This window comes from Epinephelus moara, chromosome 8 (genome assembly GCF_006386435.1).
Source record: "Epinephelus moara isolate mb chromosome 8, YSFRI_EMoa_1.0, whole genome shotgun sequence".
In the NCBI taxonomy this organism is placed as follows: Eukaryota; Metazoa; Chordata; class Actinopteri; order Perciformes; family Serranidae; genus Epinephelus; species Epinephelus moara.
In genome coordinates this window covers 29643061-29659461 of record NC_065513.1, presented here as the reverse complement: position 1 = coordinate 29659461, position 16401 = coordinate 29643061, and the positions used below count along the sequence as shown (strand labels likewise).

Sequence of the window (16401 nt, the reverse complement as noted above, 5' to 3'; positions counted from 1 at the left end):
TATCCGCTGCGAGGGTCATAAGGACAGAGGGATGTCGTATGCTGTAAAGCCCTGTGAGGCAAATTGTGATTTGTGATATTGGGCTTTATAAATAAAATTGATATGATATGATATGATATGATATGATATGATGTTGCTCAATGTCAAGTCTCTATTTGTGTCAAGACAATACATGCATGATAGCATGCACTAGGGCCTTTTGTGCATCTGTTCAACATTTACTCTTTTACCTTTTTTTGTTTTCTGTATCCACCCTACATTTGACTTGATTCCCAACTGATTTAAACCCAATTAAATATCACTTAATACTGATAAGGACTTAATGTAATACAGCACAACTTGCAGCAAAAAAATATGCAGCGGTGGAAGGAGCACTAAAATGTTTCACTTGAATAATAGCTGAAGAGCTGTAAAGATCAACTGATTAATAAATTAACAGGAAATTAATCGGCAACTATTTTGATGTATCGGCCATTTACCATATTCAGCAAAAAATGCCAAATATTCTCTGGTTCCAGGCTCTTAAATGTGCTTTATTTGTCCTATGAGATTGCAAACATCGTAAAAAAAAAATGTTATTATTTTTGGGAATAATGGGGATGATTTATGATGATGATTTATCAGGTAATCAAATAAATAGTCAATAAATATAACTGTTAGCTGCATCCCTGAAAAGTAGCAATACTTCAATGTAAAAATACTCAGTTACATCCATGATTTTACTCACTGTACAGAAGAAAGCAATAAAATGTACTGTTAGACAGCAGAATTGCCCCTTTCATTGTTTATCATCCCCAAGGGGACATTTGTCTCACTGCTAGGTGAAACACACACAGACATAAGCATAAAACATACATAAAACAAGTGCAGTTGTAAGGTATACCACTCAAGTAGTCTATTATTACTGATGTAAAATGCAAGCTGCATTTACATGTTGTACAGTAGCTATGTTAAGAAAGGCTAATTAAAATTATATATAAGGGGCCTCCTGTTTGGCAGTTTAACCTCTAATGTTACATTATATGTTTTGAATGCAGGGTTTTGATCTTTAAAATAACTTACGCTATAACTATTGAAAATAATTAAAGGAGTACAATGTGCAAGTAAAATGACCTAAAACTATACTTGAGTACAGTACTTGAAATACACTTCTGCTATTGTATGTATGCTATTGTTTGGAGTCTGTGATATTTTATCATGGATACAGTTTTGAATAGATCTATACCCAGCACAGACCCAGGGGCCCAAAGAGTCCTAAGTCTGTTGTGATATTGATTTTGATTCCATCCATCCATCCATCCATTTTCATCTGCTTATCCGGGGCCGGGTCGCGGGGGCAGCAGGCCAAGCAAAGCACCCCAGCCTTTCCAGCTTTCCAGCTCCTCCTGGGAGACCCCAAGGCGTTCCCAGGTCAGATGAGATATGTAATCCCTCCAGTGTGTTCTGGGTCTGCCCCAGGACCTCCTATCAGTGGGACATGCCCAGAACACCTTTAACAGTAGGTGCCCGGGAGGATCCTGATCAGACGCCTGAACCACCTCAACTGACCTCTTTCGACATGAAGGAGCAGCGGCTCTACTCCAAGCTCCCTCCGGATTCTGTTTTCTCCCTAATAAAACTGCAATGTGTCTGTGCCCCGTGGTCCACTGGCTCACAATTTGTCAATGTAGTTTATTTAGATTATTACTACTACATCGCTAATACATTCATTATATTACAAAGAAAAGCTTCACTGAGTAGCCTAATTTAGGACACACACTGACCATAATGCCACCTATGGTGAAATGGTGAAAAACATCAAGCTTTCTTTCTTCAAAAAGGATGTGTTTCCCATTCACAATTGTACAAACACCTGCCCGGTACACAGTCTACCTCTGCTATTTTACTCTCTTTGGTGCTTTGCTCAAGGGGTTTTAACATGTATTTTCCTAGGCACATTTTAATGATGTTCCAGTCTCATACTGCCTCTCTGTTCTCTTGAGCATCACCGCTGCCCTGCTGCTGTGACCCTGCCCTTTATTCTTAAGACATCAAGCTGCTGGCTCTGGCCTGTTATACTGCGTACGACCATGACAAGCCACTATGAATTCATTAGAATATCATCTGGAGACGGCCGATGGCCTTTAGCACTGCCAGCTATCTCATCACACTAATCTTCAATTAACTGATGCAGCTGCTGGTGCCATTTAATGTATTTCTCTCTCTGAAAGGTTTGCTCGCACTGCTTTTTTGGTAACTTTGATTAAGGGTGATGCCCTTGCAGCCGGTTTAATTTCCTCTATTTGACTCCTAGTTCACAGTCTCGACACTCTAAACTATTCATTTACAAGAGCGCAGCCTATAATAAAGCATACAGACATAAAATCAACCCTCTCTCATTGTTCAGTCTATAAAATACACACACACACACACACCGACACACCGGCATTAAGTGTAAAGTGTTTACTTCTCACAAGTTATTTTCCAACAGTTTGTGGACACACACAACAAAACATCACCGACAGCTTTTGGAGACGTTCCAATCATCTTTATAACGGATTCTTGATTGATCCAAAGTTTGGTCATGAATTCAGTCTCTGTGTCCAGTGAGAACAAAGAGGTGGAGTCTACAAGTGTGGCGCCTCCACTCTGAATATGGAGAGAGGCTGTGTTGTTGCTCTCCGGCGTAGGATTCCCACAATTTTATTGATCCAAAATGACCTATGAAAATGTGTTCACTTATGCTTCCCTTTATTCTGTTTCTTCTTTTTTAGTTCCTCCTTGTACAGCATTTTATAATCTCACTTTTGACAAGTGCTATACGGATGATCTTTATGATCATCATTATTTAATAACCAATTAATTATTAGCCTGTGATAAACAGGGAATTGTCAGGTTTATGGAGGCTGCAGAAATAACCTGATGGACGTCATGTGAGGAAATGAGAGTGAATACTTCAAAACTCTGTATCATGGAGAGCAGAGCACCCTGCTTGTTGGACCCACCAACATATAGCCTCTCCACAGAAATGCATAGAAAAACACAGTGATGGCAGGACAAAGTGAAGAGCCAGTCATGCATTCATTCAGCCCCATGCCTCCCGTCTAATAAAGCACAACTAGGTATTTGGTTTACGCCATTAATCTCCTCCACCTTACATTTTCTTTCTCCCAACAGAGCCCATCCTGTAAAGTCTCTCGAAGCGATATTACTGAAGCACTTGTTTTTCATCCGTACAAACACTGTCCTGTTGCTATATATAAATAACTCATCCTGCTATGGCCTGCTGAAAAACGCGTACCTTGAGGGAATGTCAGCTTTCGTCAAAATACCTCTCAGTCACCCAACACAATATCAAAAATATCATCTCTTTAAATGTTAAAGTCTCTGTAGAAAAATGCCTGAAATATATAGATATCAAACATGTACATGTATATTTGTATACAAAGAAAATTTGATGCAAATTATTACTTCTTCAAGGATCCTTTAAAGCTGTAACTATGGCACTATACTGAACCTCTGTGAGAAAAAAAAGTAGTTTGCATGGCACCAGTCGAGCACACAGATGTACAATGAACATAATGTCTGGACACAGATCGGTAACCACATTTTCCATTCATGTTAAACCTTTCCAAAAATACACTATGATTGAGCATATGGCACATACTGACATTATATTGTTTTCTCTCTTATCTGCAGCCCAGCAGTGTATTGCTCACAGGCAGATATGTCGGGCTCTCCAGACACAAACAATTATAATTCTTAAAAGGCAAATTCCATCGGTTGAGTGGAGCTATTGATTTCCATCTGAGTATGCACAGAGCAAAAGTCTGTGTAGACATCAATCAAACACTGGCTGACATCATTTCACCCCATGTTGTACCTCTTCATCTAAACTCGCCTCTTTACTTTTGAAGAGAGGGTGTTCAGCAGCATTCTAATCTTTAATTCAACTATTTCTATGTAACAAAAATATCACCTCCACATCTATAAATGCATCTGTCTGTATACACTTACATACAGTGACTGCCCTTCCTAATTCCCCAGTTTCACAGTAGCATTCCTCTGACTGTGCCTGGAGGTTGTTCAGTGTTCAGTGCTCAGAAGCAAAATAATAATTTGTCTTCTGGTGATTAAGAGCCATTATTGATTTATGTAAAAAAAAAAAAGGTTGATGCTCGGCCTCCGCTCTGGTTCCTCCTGCCCTGATCATCCAGGGTCGATTAGTGTAGGCATCTCTTCCACTTGTGCCTCAAGTATCTCAATGGGCCCTGCAGAGGAAAAAGAGGAAACACATTAGTGTGAATATCTGACTGCGCAGAGGAGAGCCACTTGACAGAGCAGTCACAACACCAACAGTCGCTTTTCATAGAGCAAAATGAAAAGAATAACAAGGTATCATTGCCCACACACGAGCACCCAAACACACACACAAGTCATCAAAGTTAATGTGACTGAAGCGTCTGGCACATTTTCATGTGTGGATTAAAAAGCCTTCCCTTCTGTGAACAGACAATCGCTGAGCCTTGTGCCTCTCCTTAAATAGCTGGCATTTTTTTAGTGTTTCTGACTCAAGTCTGGAGTGGTTCAATGAGCAGAGGACCCCATCTGGATCATTGTGGCTCTTACAAATCAGATCCTGCTGTTGAGATGTTGTGTACCTTCCCTGAGTAAGGTGCAGCTGATGCCTCTAACTTTTAACAGTCTCCAAAGCAGCGTGAAATCCTCAAATTAAGTTTGCTTCACCCCCAAAGCTTTCTAAGTTGCACTGAACCAACTCAAGGCCTTTGACTCCTTCTCAAACACATGGCTGCATGTGCTCTTGCATGCTTTTTTGCACTCTCATACAAATTTAAACACACGCTCAAGTATCTCTTTAACATTAAAATATATGCATATCAGTGTGCACACACATTTTGACAAGGACACACACACACACACACATGCCCACTCACTTTCCCACATCATGACTTTGCCTGAGTCACAGATAAAGAGGCACCAAGACGAGCCAGTATCCATGCCCAATGTGCACCAGATTTACTTTTGAATGCTCTCGTGTTTTGCAATGTAGGTCATGTCTATTTTGTATTCCAATGAACTTTAGCATATAATATCTCCATTACAGATGTTACGCCTCTGGCACGCACCACTACAAGTATTTAGCTTTCATTTTGTTTAATGTTTTTCCTGTGACATTTTCATTTTCAGTGATCATAATTAAATGTAATCTATTGAGGGAAACAAAAATCAAAGTAAATGATGCATGCAGAATGGGGATGAGCAAATAGACAACTGTGTGTCTTGGCAGACTATCACCACTAACAATCAGACAGAGAAACAACAGCTAATTAATATTCACTGGCAAAATGTGTGTCTCACTCTGACACATTTATTGAGTTTTATTGCACGCTGTGCACTTGCCAGGTTGGAAAATGTGATGAAGACGGTGCAGTTACTAGGAGCACTACAAGCACACATATGACTGTTGTGTTATAAGACAACAAATCAGAGTAACAGGTTTACATTTATAAATATAACTGTAAAAATTTAGCCATTTACGCCCATGAGATCTTACATTATTATGGAAGCAGCAGGTAATTCTATTGTAGCTTGTATTTGTTTTCCATTTGCCCTTTAATGACCGCTTTTAATTGTATTTAAATGTCCTTGTATAATGTTTTTCCTTTGCACTTTAATGCAGAGTGACATTTCGAGCCTACAGCTCTTCCTCAGACTTCTGATAAATGACACAGTCGCCATCTTAAATCCCCAGCCACACCTGTTACCCATACTCATAACAAAAATAAACAAAGAAAATATATATATATGTACATGTGTACCCTAAAATCCTTCTAAACTGGAGCTGCTTGGTGTGTGAACTTATTTGTTTTCTAATTTGCCAGATGTGTCTTTGGTCCAGCACCCACTCCATTGGACGTTGGGATGTACGTGTCTCTTATACTGTTTTCTTTTGCACTTTGTCTCGATGAATTGCCTTGTTGCTGGAATGTGCTATAAAAATAAACCTGCCTTGCCTTGCACTGGTGACATCAGCAGGACGTGGGGTTGAAAACACAAAAACCTTTCAATGGAGGAGCTGCCGCACACAGTAATTTATTAGCAGATGCATAACAACCAGGAGAAGATTTTTTTTCATCCCTAGAAGGTCGTTTGTTATTCAGAGGTACAAAGCAAAGGATGCAGAGGCTGCTGTAGCTTCGGAGAGAAAAAGTCTGTGGACTTTTTGATTAAAAATGGAAATGTTGCCAAAGGTGTTTGCTGTACAAAGTGTCAGATATGTTTCCATAATGGATACCCCACCTACATCGCATGTATATAGAGATACATGTGCGCAGGGAGATTATGCATACAGCTGCTGCCGAGTGGGAGTAAGACATCATCCGAGGGGAGAGGAAGAAAGAAATGAAGAAAGAGTACGAGAGAGAGACAAGGAGAGAGAGAGGTAGGCTATGAACTGGAGCTGTAAGCTGTGAGCTGTAGGGAGTAGGTCAGTGCAGTTGAGTCAGTCCTGACTCATGATGGAGGCGGTGAAGATCCACCTCCTCCCTGCCCATTACAACTTCATCCTCAAGCCTGGAGCACTGGAGCTCAGATAGCCATTACAAAAAACAGTAGAAACTCCTACACCCATGGTCGGAGGAGCGCTGCTTTCTGTGTTACAGGAGCAATCTGATAACAAGTAATGGATGTATTAAACACTGAACCATGAATCCAAACATGAGGGGACCATTTGTGCAACAAGAGCTGGTTAGTGAGCGCAAATGTCAAAATAGTTTCTCCCACTTCCTGCTGTGGCTGCCATTAATACATGCACATTAGTGTCTTTCCACCACCACCACAAATATGCAGGCTGGTAAATGTTCAAACTGATTTATGTAAAATAATTACCATAATATATCATTCAAGTTAGCGGCACAGTGGTACAGTGGTTAGCACTGTCGCCTCACAATAAGGGGGGGAGCCCCTCTGTGTGGAGTTAGCATGTTCTCCCCATGTCAGTGTGGGTTTTTCCCCAGGTACTCTGGCTTCCCCCCACAGTCCACAGACATGCATGTTAATTGGTGATTCTAAATTGCCCATAGGTGTGAATGTGAGCGTGAATCACTGTCTGTCTCTATGTGTCAGCCCTGTGATAGTCTGGCTACATGTCCTGGCTGTACCCCGCCTCTTGCCCAGTGTCAGCTGGTCTAAGGCTTCCCCGACCCCTGACAGGATAAGCGGTCACAGAAAATGAATAATTAATTCAAAATACGTGTATGTTTTGTGGCATATTGTAAGAATATTGAGGAGATTAAATGTGGGGTATGACTTGCATTTATTTTATTTAGAGGTTAAGTTCCTGTACAGCTGCTTGTGTTTGGACAATATTAAACAATTCGAGAACTGTGGCTTCTTTCATTACATAAGAAAAAGTGTTCTAAGATTGCCTTGGTGGTCGAATGGTCACAACGCATGCCACATAACCACAATGTGTCAGGGGTGATACCCAGCCCTTGTGAACACTGCAACATTGTCCACCAATGTCAATGGTTAGAGGTAACATCGTGCTGCAGGAATGAGTCCTTAAACCTCGAAATAAGTTAGCATTTTAGCACTTTGGTTTCCCTCGTCTCGAAGTCAATTGGTTTTTGAATGGGTTCTGAAGTTAACTTCCGTGTTGGCCTACGAATAAATATCCTCGCAGCACTCCATAAACATCACTATAGTTGGAAAAGGGACATTTGAACAGTCGATATAATAGTTTCGAAACTACATAAACATTATCATTTGTTGTCAAAGACTTTCAAACAACTTCTCATCTCTAAATTGCAGCCTATGCACATTAGCAAGGTGATTTTGCTTTAGTGTTGTGGTGACTGGTCAACAAAATTACATACAATTAATCACACAGACATCAAATCTAGCTCAGTGGAAAAACCAAGCAGGGAGCAAATATGTTTGATTTCAAAACTTAAATGAAAACTCAGACACGTCTGAGTTGGGAGGGGGAGAACGTAAGACGGGGACTATTTGTTCAATTTAAATTTTCCAAACACAGCAAGGCCTGAGACAATTATAAAAAAAAGGAACATGCACAGGGAAAAGAAAAGAAGTGCAGATGCATTTACTTATTCAGTGTGATCCCTTAATCATATGACGCCAAGGCCACTGTGTCAATTGAATAGTGCATTAGTTAGTGAGGCAGTGCTACAGCAGCAAAAGCCCTTGTGAGCTGCATCTATTGATGATACTGGCTGCACTCACATTCTGTAGCACACGGCTGTTTAGCCAGAATGTGTGTGTGTGTCTGCTGTATGTGTCTGTGTGTGTGAGCATGCTGTTGCCAGCCTCATTAAGATCCATTAATACAAGGTAAATAGAGTGAATGTTGTACACTGAGAGCTATCATCTTGAGGACAAACATGCATCCACACAGACTCTTACACAGTCGCAAACACAATACAGCCAAACAGCATCAGCTTCCACCGCATTACAGTTTCTCTTTCACCATCTCCCCCTCTGCCTCTCTCCATTACACATGCTCTCTTTTCCCTTGCTTTCTCCCTCTCCCACACTTTCTCTCTTCCTCTGTCTCCTAACCCCCCTACTCTCTCACTCTTTCTCATTTTTCTCGTGGCTGAATATCCACTGATCCCTAATCCAGACGCCGATTTTAGATTTGTAAGGCCAGCGAGGTCGTGCATTGGATTTACTCATCAGTGTGCACTATTTCATACCCAGATTTTCTCAGCCTTTTTCTCAAGGCTTCCTACGATCATAAACACACACGTTACTATATATATATATATATATATATATGTCAAATGTACTGTTTATATAACATCCTGCCCCCTGAGCACACATGACTGCCCCCACACCTCTTTACCTCAGTGTCCCTTGCCTTAATTTCTTTGCCCTCTCTGTGTGTGTTTATCATAAAAATATGTGCAGCAGCAGTTCAGAGCTTTGTCAAGGCTAATGTCGGTACAAAGGCTGTCTGAGGCAGTACTGTTATCTCCTGTAGTCTAATCCTGCTAATTAAGGGCATCGCTAGGAGGAAGGTGCTACTATTCTCATACAACTCCAGGCTATGCTGTCTCACCAAGTCTGCCAAGCTGACGTGCTTTCACATACACCTGTGCACACACAAAGACGTGTGTACAGATGTAGATTCCTCGACAGTCGGATCTGAAAAATTTGAAATTTATCACATGCAAACTTGGTTTGCAGACAAACAGAGAACACAGGCTTCATTCAATATGCTGCTTAATAAAAGCTAATAAAGTGGAGAACACCAACTGCTCATATAGACGGTGATATTAACTGCTGATTTATAATCCCCTGAGGGAATAAAGTCCAGCATTTTTCTGCCTGATTCTCTCCACTCAAGAGCAGAACTGATTAGCTTACCGTCCACGTAGTCTCATAGATATCACAGTGAGTGATAGTGGGGGTCTACACAAATGGGAGCTGAGTTGCTAAACATGAATTTAAAGACAATTTTTCAATTAAAATTTGCTATAAAGCTATCAGCAGACACAAATCAAAATGGCAGTTTTGTCATCTAACACTTCTCTCTCTTCACCGGCCCACTGTGCCACTCTCTTGTCATTCACTCCCACAGTCTGACACGTCAGCAAAATGGGACTCGTAGAGACAAGAGGTGATGAAGGAAACAAACTCACTTGTCTATTTCTCAACCCTAACTGTTCATCTTCACGGGCTTGTGTGTGTGGAGGTATGGATGCCACTATCTGTCTGCAGCGGCTTTAATGTAATGGTGCATCCTACAACAGCCTTTATTTATGTATATGTGTGTGTAGTGGAGAGTTACTTGTGTACTGTATATGCAGGTGTCAGTGTATGGGAAGGTCTTTAGGGCTGTGGATGAAATGTGAGGGAAGCGGGTTTTCTTGTTTCATCCAGAAGGACATGAATTAATTAGAGCCCCTCTCTGAAAGAACTTCCTGAGTTTGAGACTCGTTAGTACCGAGAGCTTCCAGAAGGACGTAGATACAATTTAGTTTTAGTGTTGTCAGCAGTCCTTTGTGAAATGTTTAAAGTCCCTGTACATTTTACTGTCATTGCTCACTGCCTGCAAACATCACTCTGCACACATACACCTATGCATGCACCCATAAATATATATACTCACACATGAATATACAGGACACAAACAAATACACTTGTATGCAAACAGGCTCACAGATATGTGTCAGTGCATGCATGCAATTGCTCTATTTCTTCCTCCTCTTTCTCTTCCTGACAAACACACTAATGCATGCACAAACACTCACCGCTTCTTCCTGATCTCTCTGTGTTTGTCTCAGCGCCCATGGCGATGCCTTTCTCTCTGTTTCACTCACTTTATCCATCCTTTCCCCAACTGTCTCCTCTCTCTGTTTGGATAATCCAAAGTTCAGTTGGAGTAGAACGCGCTCATAAAGTAGAAAACACTATGAATGATTCAAGAACGTTTAAGTTAGATAGAACAGGGGGGTTCCGGTGTCAAACCGTGGTAGTGGTTGATTTGCGTAGGATTGTTTTCTGGGGCTTTAGGGAAGGCGGGTGAGGAGGCACACAAGGTGGAGGTGTGTTTCCTGTCGGCGGGAAACTGTGGCTGACTGAGAGGCCGCCGTTTTCCAACATTAGTTCATGAGGAAGAGCATGAGGGGGAGGAGGGGAGGCGGAAGAGCAGCAATGCACTGGGCTGAGCCTAAGGTCGTTCAGCTCAGCCTGTATGTGTAGTTCTGTGTCGTCTACATCATATTGAAGGTCACAGTCCGGGCAGTAGCCGTGGTACTGGACCTTCTCACTGAAACGAACACGCTCCCTCTCACGAGATTCCCTTCCAGGGGCCTTGGGGCATTTGTTCTTTTCATGGCGGAGAAGAGGCATGGGCCTGGGTAATGTAGGAACAAGACCCGACTCAGGGATTCCGCTGTCATTAGCAATGAAACACGGAGTTGAGGAGAATAAATCCCTGTTTGGTTTCAATGTAAAAACCCCGCCATTCCTCATTAGGGGCCCGGTAGCCTTGGATATATTCCCTGATAACACTAATGTTGGATGAGGCAGATTCTTAATGTTGTGATCCTCGGCTCTCAGCGGGGTAAGTCTGGGTGGCGGCAGGGGAGGGTGGGGTTTCTTGAGTACAGTCAGGACTGCAAGAGGGTTGACGGGGACCGGGTCAATGAGCGCAGGCGGTTTGAAGATGCAGTCATCAGGGAAGAGCTTCATCTTCTCCAGGCTGGAAGCGGTGGTAGTGGTGGTGGTGGAACTCGAGCTGGAGTTGAGCGTGTCCGTCTTAGAGCTGTCTGTCAGTCCGTCCTCCTCCAGTTGCAGGTCACAGGTCAGGGTGTCAATGTCATGAACAACCTGGTGACAAGAAGAGGAAGTATCACTGAGACAGCTGAGGTCAGGAGCAATAAAAACGCTGATGTCTTTAAGTCATCAAGTCCTTAATGAATCAATTGAAAATCTCATGGTATTAATTTAAAGATGATACATTTTGATTTAAGAGATTGATTAATGAGATTTAAGAGTGATTTAGATATCTCTATGACAACCACGCCGGGGAGAGAAGAAATATTACTGCGATTTATGAGAACAGCCATGAGCCTGCCAAACACTGACTTAAGTGATATACTACAACGATCCTAGAGAAGTAACAATACCAACCTTATCCTGTAAGCCAAGACACAAAAAAATCATTCATAATACAAAACTAGTGTTAGGAATGAATTAAAAAAAACATCCTCTGCATACAGCAAAAAGGTGCAGAGGACCAGACAAACACAGGGATACAATGACAATGGAGAAAGACATAGAAAATCAATAGACTGTCAGTCTCCCATTGGGAAAAATCTGCACAATGTAATATTCTGCTGCAAGTGAGCAACTCAGAGAAGGATAAGAATCTTTACATTATTGCAAAGAACGAGCATAACTCAACCAAAAAGAGAATGAATAAATATCACAGTGAATAAAATGCTATGAGAGGGAAGATCCATTTCTACCAACAAAAGTGTCATTTTTTCCTTAACAACAGCACAGGAAACAGTCCATCATGGCATGAATTAATTCCAAGAAAGCAACTTCAGTATGTTAGAGAGAAGAAGAAATAGATATTTTACATCAAGCAGAAAATATGCACCTAAAATTCACTCTGTGAGCAACACAACAAGAAAGCAAACAGTCTATCTGTTGTGGTGCAATAATGTACACAGTGTGCCAGGGTGGGAAAGGAGACATAGGAAATGCACGGTGGCATAATCCAGTGAATACTTCTCTGGGAAAGGAATGGGGCCAAACAGAAAAGTGTTTAAATATTTGAATGAATGTGCAGTATTGAACTGTACACTGCAGAATATGATTATAAAGGACGGACAATAAACAAAACTGTAATAAACAGAAAATGCTCAGAACAGTAGAAATGAATGGAAAATGTTGTCTCAGGATCCTGTGCATACAGCAGATATTCAGATCCAAAGGTGCTTCTTTTGTCCTCCAAGAGGAAATTTGTTTTCTGGAGCTGCATAGGGACATATTAAAGAACTACTGGAGCAAAAATTTGGATAGTTGGCGCTGTAAAGCAATACTGAAATAGCTGTAAGGATGCAGAGGCACAAGATGAGATAATACATATAACATTTACAAATACTATAGGCATACATACATTTTAGCCATACATACAATCCATGCTAAACAAGTTTGAGGTCATAATTAATTGAATTTGATGCAATATTCATCAATCAATATGCACCAGTCTAAGGCCTCCCACAACTGATCACCTTTTGCCTACTTAAAGAAAGCATTTGCAGTGTGGACGTAGTTACTCTCCCTTTTGTCTGCAGTGCTAACACAATATCTAGAAGGAGTAAAACTGCATGCACACATAATAAACACTGCCCAAGGAGCCATTAGCATAGTGGGTTATATTTTCAAAAGGCAGTTTAACAAACAGAACAGACATGGTGCTCAAGTCTGCTGGGAACAAATAACTGATATTTAATAATAAAATGTCTCTATTCTTATTTTTAGAAGTCTATCGAAACACATTCCCTTTGGAGAAGAGTTTCATCCTCGTTCTCTTCCCTTGGTGGATTTGTTATTGCTTCCATGCCCAGAACTGAAGTGCACTGTTGGACATTTTATTACTGACTGCCTCATTATTGGGGATCCAGCACTCAGTGAGTCCAAAGACAGCCTCATATAAGTTGAGACGAACACGTCTGAGGTCATTGCATCACAGCCGAAATAACCCACGAGAAAAACTTACCAGAAAAGAAAAGTACTGTATTTTCCTTTACAGCGTTCATAAAATAAACACGATAATGACAATGTTCTTTTGTTCATTTTCTGAATTAGTAATGCTTATCTCAGAGTACCCAGTACATTAGCCCGCTGTAAGACACCAGTGCTATCATCTGAGGGTTTGAAATGCATGTCCAAACAGTGGCTTGGGAAAAGGCTGAGAGAGAAATGAAGAGAAAGTGGTGGGGAGAGAAACACAGAGCAAGAAAGGGTGACTGAGAGGGAGAGATTAAGAGAAAGATAGAAGGCTAGGACAGAGAGGGCAATGGAGCTAAACTCTCCATGCAGTCTTTAAATGGATAATTTGTTGGGACACACACACAAGGTAATACCAGTATCCCAGTGCGCAGCCTGTGCTGTAGGCCAGGCAGCTTCTGTGGCTGAGCCAAGCATCTGGGCAGGGTCCCTCCTCAGAGCCAGGCTCGGCTCCAGCCCTGTCTGTGAGTTACAACAGATAACTGCATTTCAAATGGATTATACCCCAAACACTGGCTTTGATAGTAACATCCCCTCGAGGTATGTGTTTAGTGTGTGCGGTGTCAGAATAACTGATCCTCTACACAATTTCCTGCAAGCAAAAAAATAAAAACGAATGAAAGAAAAAAGAAAGAGGGCAAATCATACAAAAAAAATCACAATGGACAGATTAGGATGCCTTCTTGTTCTCATTTATCTCTGGCGCCTGCTCCGAGACCCTGTAAACTGCCGAAAAACACATAAGTGGTCTAATTCTGCTCAAGTTAGGAAAACAGAGTAAGAGGAGCAGAGAGGCAGAAGGAGACAGATGCTGTGTCGACTACCCATCCATAATGTAGGAAGCAGGGGCCGTACGCAATGGGGTTTTATTAGAATGACAGGCTGTCATGTTAGGGTGAGAGGTTCAGCACAGCAGGCCGCATGCCTGGTAGAGGAATACAAACATGAAAGCAGGTAAGACAGCAGGTTATCATAACTGAGGTAGCAGCATGCGATGCAGTGATTGGCAGTGGAAGAAAGATTTGTAGAGGAGGGCTGATTTGAAGCAAGCACTGTAACACGTGACTGAAATTAAACAAAATACGCCTCTATCCTCAAATAATCCTTCAGCGTCTGCATCACTGATATTTGAATGTCCATTCAGCCAGCTCGGAGAGTTTGATCTTTACCAAAGATTATGTAGAAAAGAAGGAGAGATCGCAGACAACAAGAGATAAAGAAAGGATGGAGATGAGTGCCTGCGATAAACACAGACATGCGATGAGAGATAACAGAGGACAAAGAGAAATGAAGAGCCACCACGAGAGATTGAGAGAGATGAAAAGTGAAAAGATAAGACAACAGCTCTATTATTGGGAGGAGATAATTCAGCAGCAAACAACAGTCAGCATTAAGATGATGAAATGCAATGCAAAAGCGCCTTCCTGGTTGAACCAACTTGTCCATTAAATATTAATTGTGATTAAATTTTTCTCACTTTCATTAAAAGCCTGTGAGTCAGGGCGAAAAAAGCTGTCCTGTCATTTCACACCCCACGTCCTCCTGTGCCAGATGTCTTTCATGTTGGAGATAATGATCACACACATTAGTGGGCAGGGGAGAGGAGCATGTCTGATGTTTGTGAGTGTGTGCGTGTCTACGTGTGTGTGTGTGTGTGTGTGTGTGGCCATAGCCTTTTCCAGGCCCTAGTGATGTGGACGTCAACCTCCTGTCCTAACAGACAAGGATGCTTAGAAAGAGCATCCTCTCAAGGCAAGCCTGCAGAAATAACACAACACATGGTGGGCTGCTGATAAGAAAGGCATGGTGTTCCCTGTCCATTTACCTCTTTGAGCTCTTTGGCTACATCCTTGAGGTCTCCCAGGATGGTTTCCAAATTCTCCACGATTGTCTTGATCTCCTTTTTCACTTTCACTTTGGAGACTACTCCTTCAGCCTCTGCATTAGGTGCCCCTGACATTCTTCAGTTTATGGCACAATCTATTTCGCGAAGGATCTAAAGTCAAATCCTTTGGTCGCCACGCTGCCACTTTGCCAACGCATTTTCATTTTAGTCCTCCGCTCCCTTCACTTTTGCTCCTACATAACAGCCAGGACGGAGCGAAGTGGCGTCGGGCAGTGTTCTATATCTACCACCAGGCATGCGCAATAGAGCGTAACACAAAAAAATAACCCTTATGTCAAAATATTGTATCATACTGTCTGCCAAAAAAAGGCGGCTGTCCACAGGTTTCTTTGCCTCACACCTTCATGTCCAACAGCGAAAAAAGACGTGCCACGAATATCCTTCACGTCGAGAGAGCGCTAAATTCAACATTTTAGGAGAAAACGTCCAACACGACCGCGTTGAAAATGTCTCAGCTGGAGTAGAGAGAGAGAAGGACACGAAGAAGAAGAAAGAGTACACAGACAGTCATCCTAACCGTTACACCGCCGGTCGTTATTGTAACGGTCCATAATCCTCAGGCATCGACAGAATGGTGATACACTCCTGCTTTTTCCTCAAATAGACGGTTCTGGTAATGGCACGACCCGGAGAGCCGCCGGGTAACGACACCCCAGAGGCACTTTCCTCCGAAAAACACCCCGTCAGTTTCATCCTGTCTCCATCGCAGCCTCCTTGGAGAGTCTGAGCAACAACGTCCGGGCGCAGAGGATGCTCTCGCGCTCCTCTCTCTCTCTCTCTCCCTCACCCCCTCGCACGCGCTCTCTCTCTCTGTTCTCTCCAGTCTTCTTCTGTGGTGCTGTTAGTTAAGTTGAGGAGGTCTCCCAGTTAGTAGTTTTACGACGTGAACGGTTGTGCTTGTCGTGTTAAAATAACTTAATTAGATCCCCAGTAGCTTCCAATAATATTGTACAGTCTTAGCTGCTGATGCTTGGCAAGTTTCTTTTGACTAACGTTAGGTTTTTGGGTTTTTTTTCAATGCGTATTGTCCATTCTTCTTCTCCTTCTTCTCCTTCTTCTCCTTCTTCTTCTTCTTCTTCTTCTTCTGTGCAATACCAGTATACCCTCCTGAAACTCTGTATCCTCATATGAGGACATCACATTTTGGGTTTACTTGACCTTATTCTTGATTCTTCTTAACTTAGACCTGTTGTCCTCTCAGTCTATTATCTTATTTTATTTTA

General features: G+C 42.0%; 1 protein-coding gene across 1 annotated transcript; it reads right to left on the bottom strand.

Annotated features, from left to right (window-relative positions):
* Nucleotides 1-2446: 2446 nt before the first annotated feature.
* prr16 (proline rich 16) lies at nt 2447-15907 on the bottom strand. Its single transcript, XM_050051131.1, has 3 exons — nt 15098-15907; nt 10278-11358; nt 2447-4250 (listed from the first exon to the last, which is right to left on the bottom strand). Exons 1-2 carry the CDS (start codon nt 15230-15232, stop codon nt 10489-10491), a joined length of 1005 nt encoding a protein of 334 aa, XP_049907088.1. The 5' UTR covers nt 15233-15907; the 3' UTR covers nt 2447-4250; nt 10278-10488.
* Between the last annotated feature and the right edge of the window lie 494 nt (nt 15908-16401).

What these genes read in the sequence shown, in the direction of transcription:
- prr16 (XM_050051131.1), bottom strand. Translation starts at nt 15,232, where the DNA reads ATGTCAGGGGCACCTAATGCAGAGGCTGAAGGAGTAGTCTCCAAAGTG. An exon ending in TAGCCAAAGAGCTCAAAGAG is followed by an intron (nt 11,359 to 15,097) that starts GTAAATGGACAG and finishes TCTTGTCACCAG; the next exon opens with GTTGTTCATGACATTGACAC.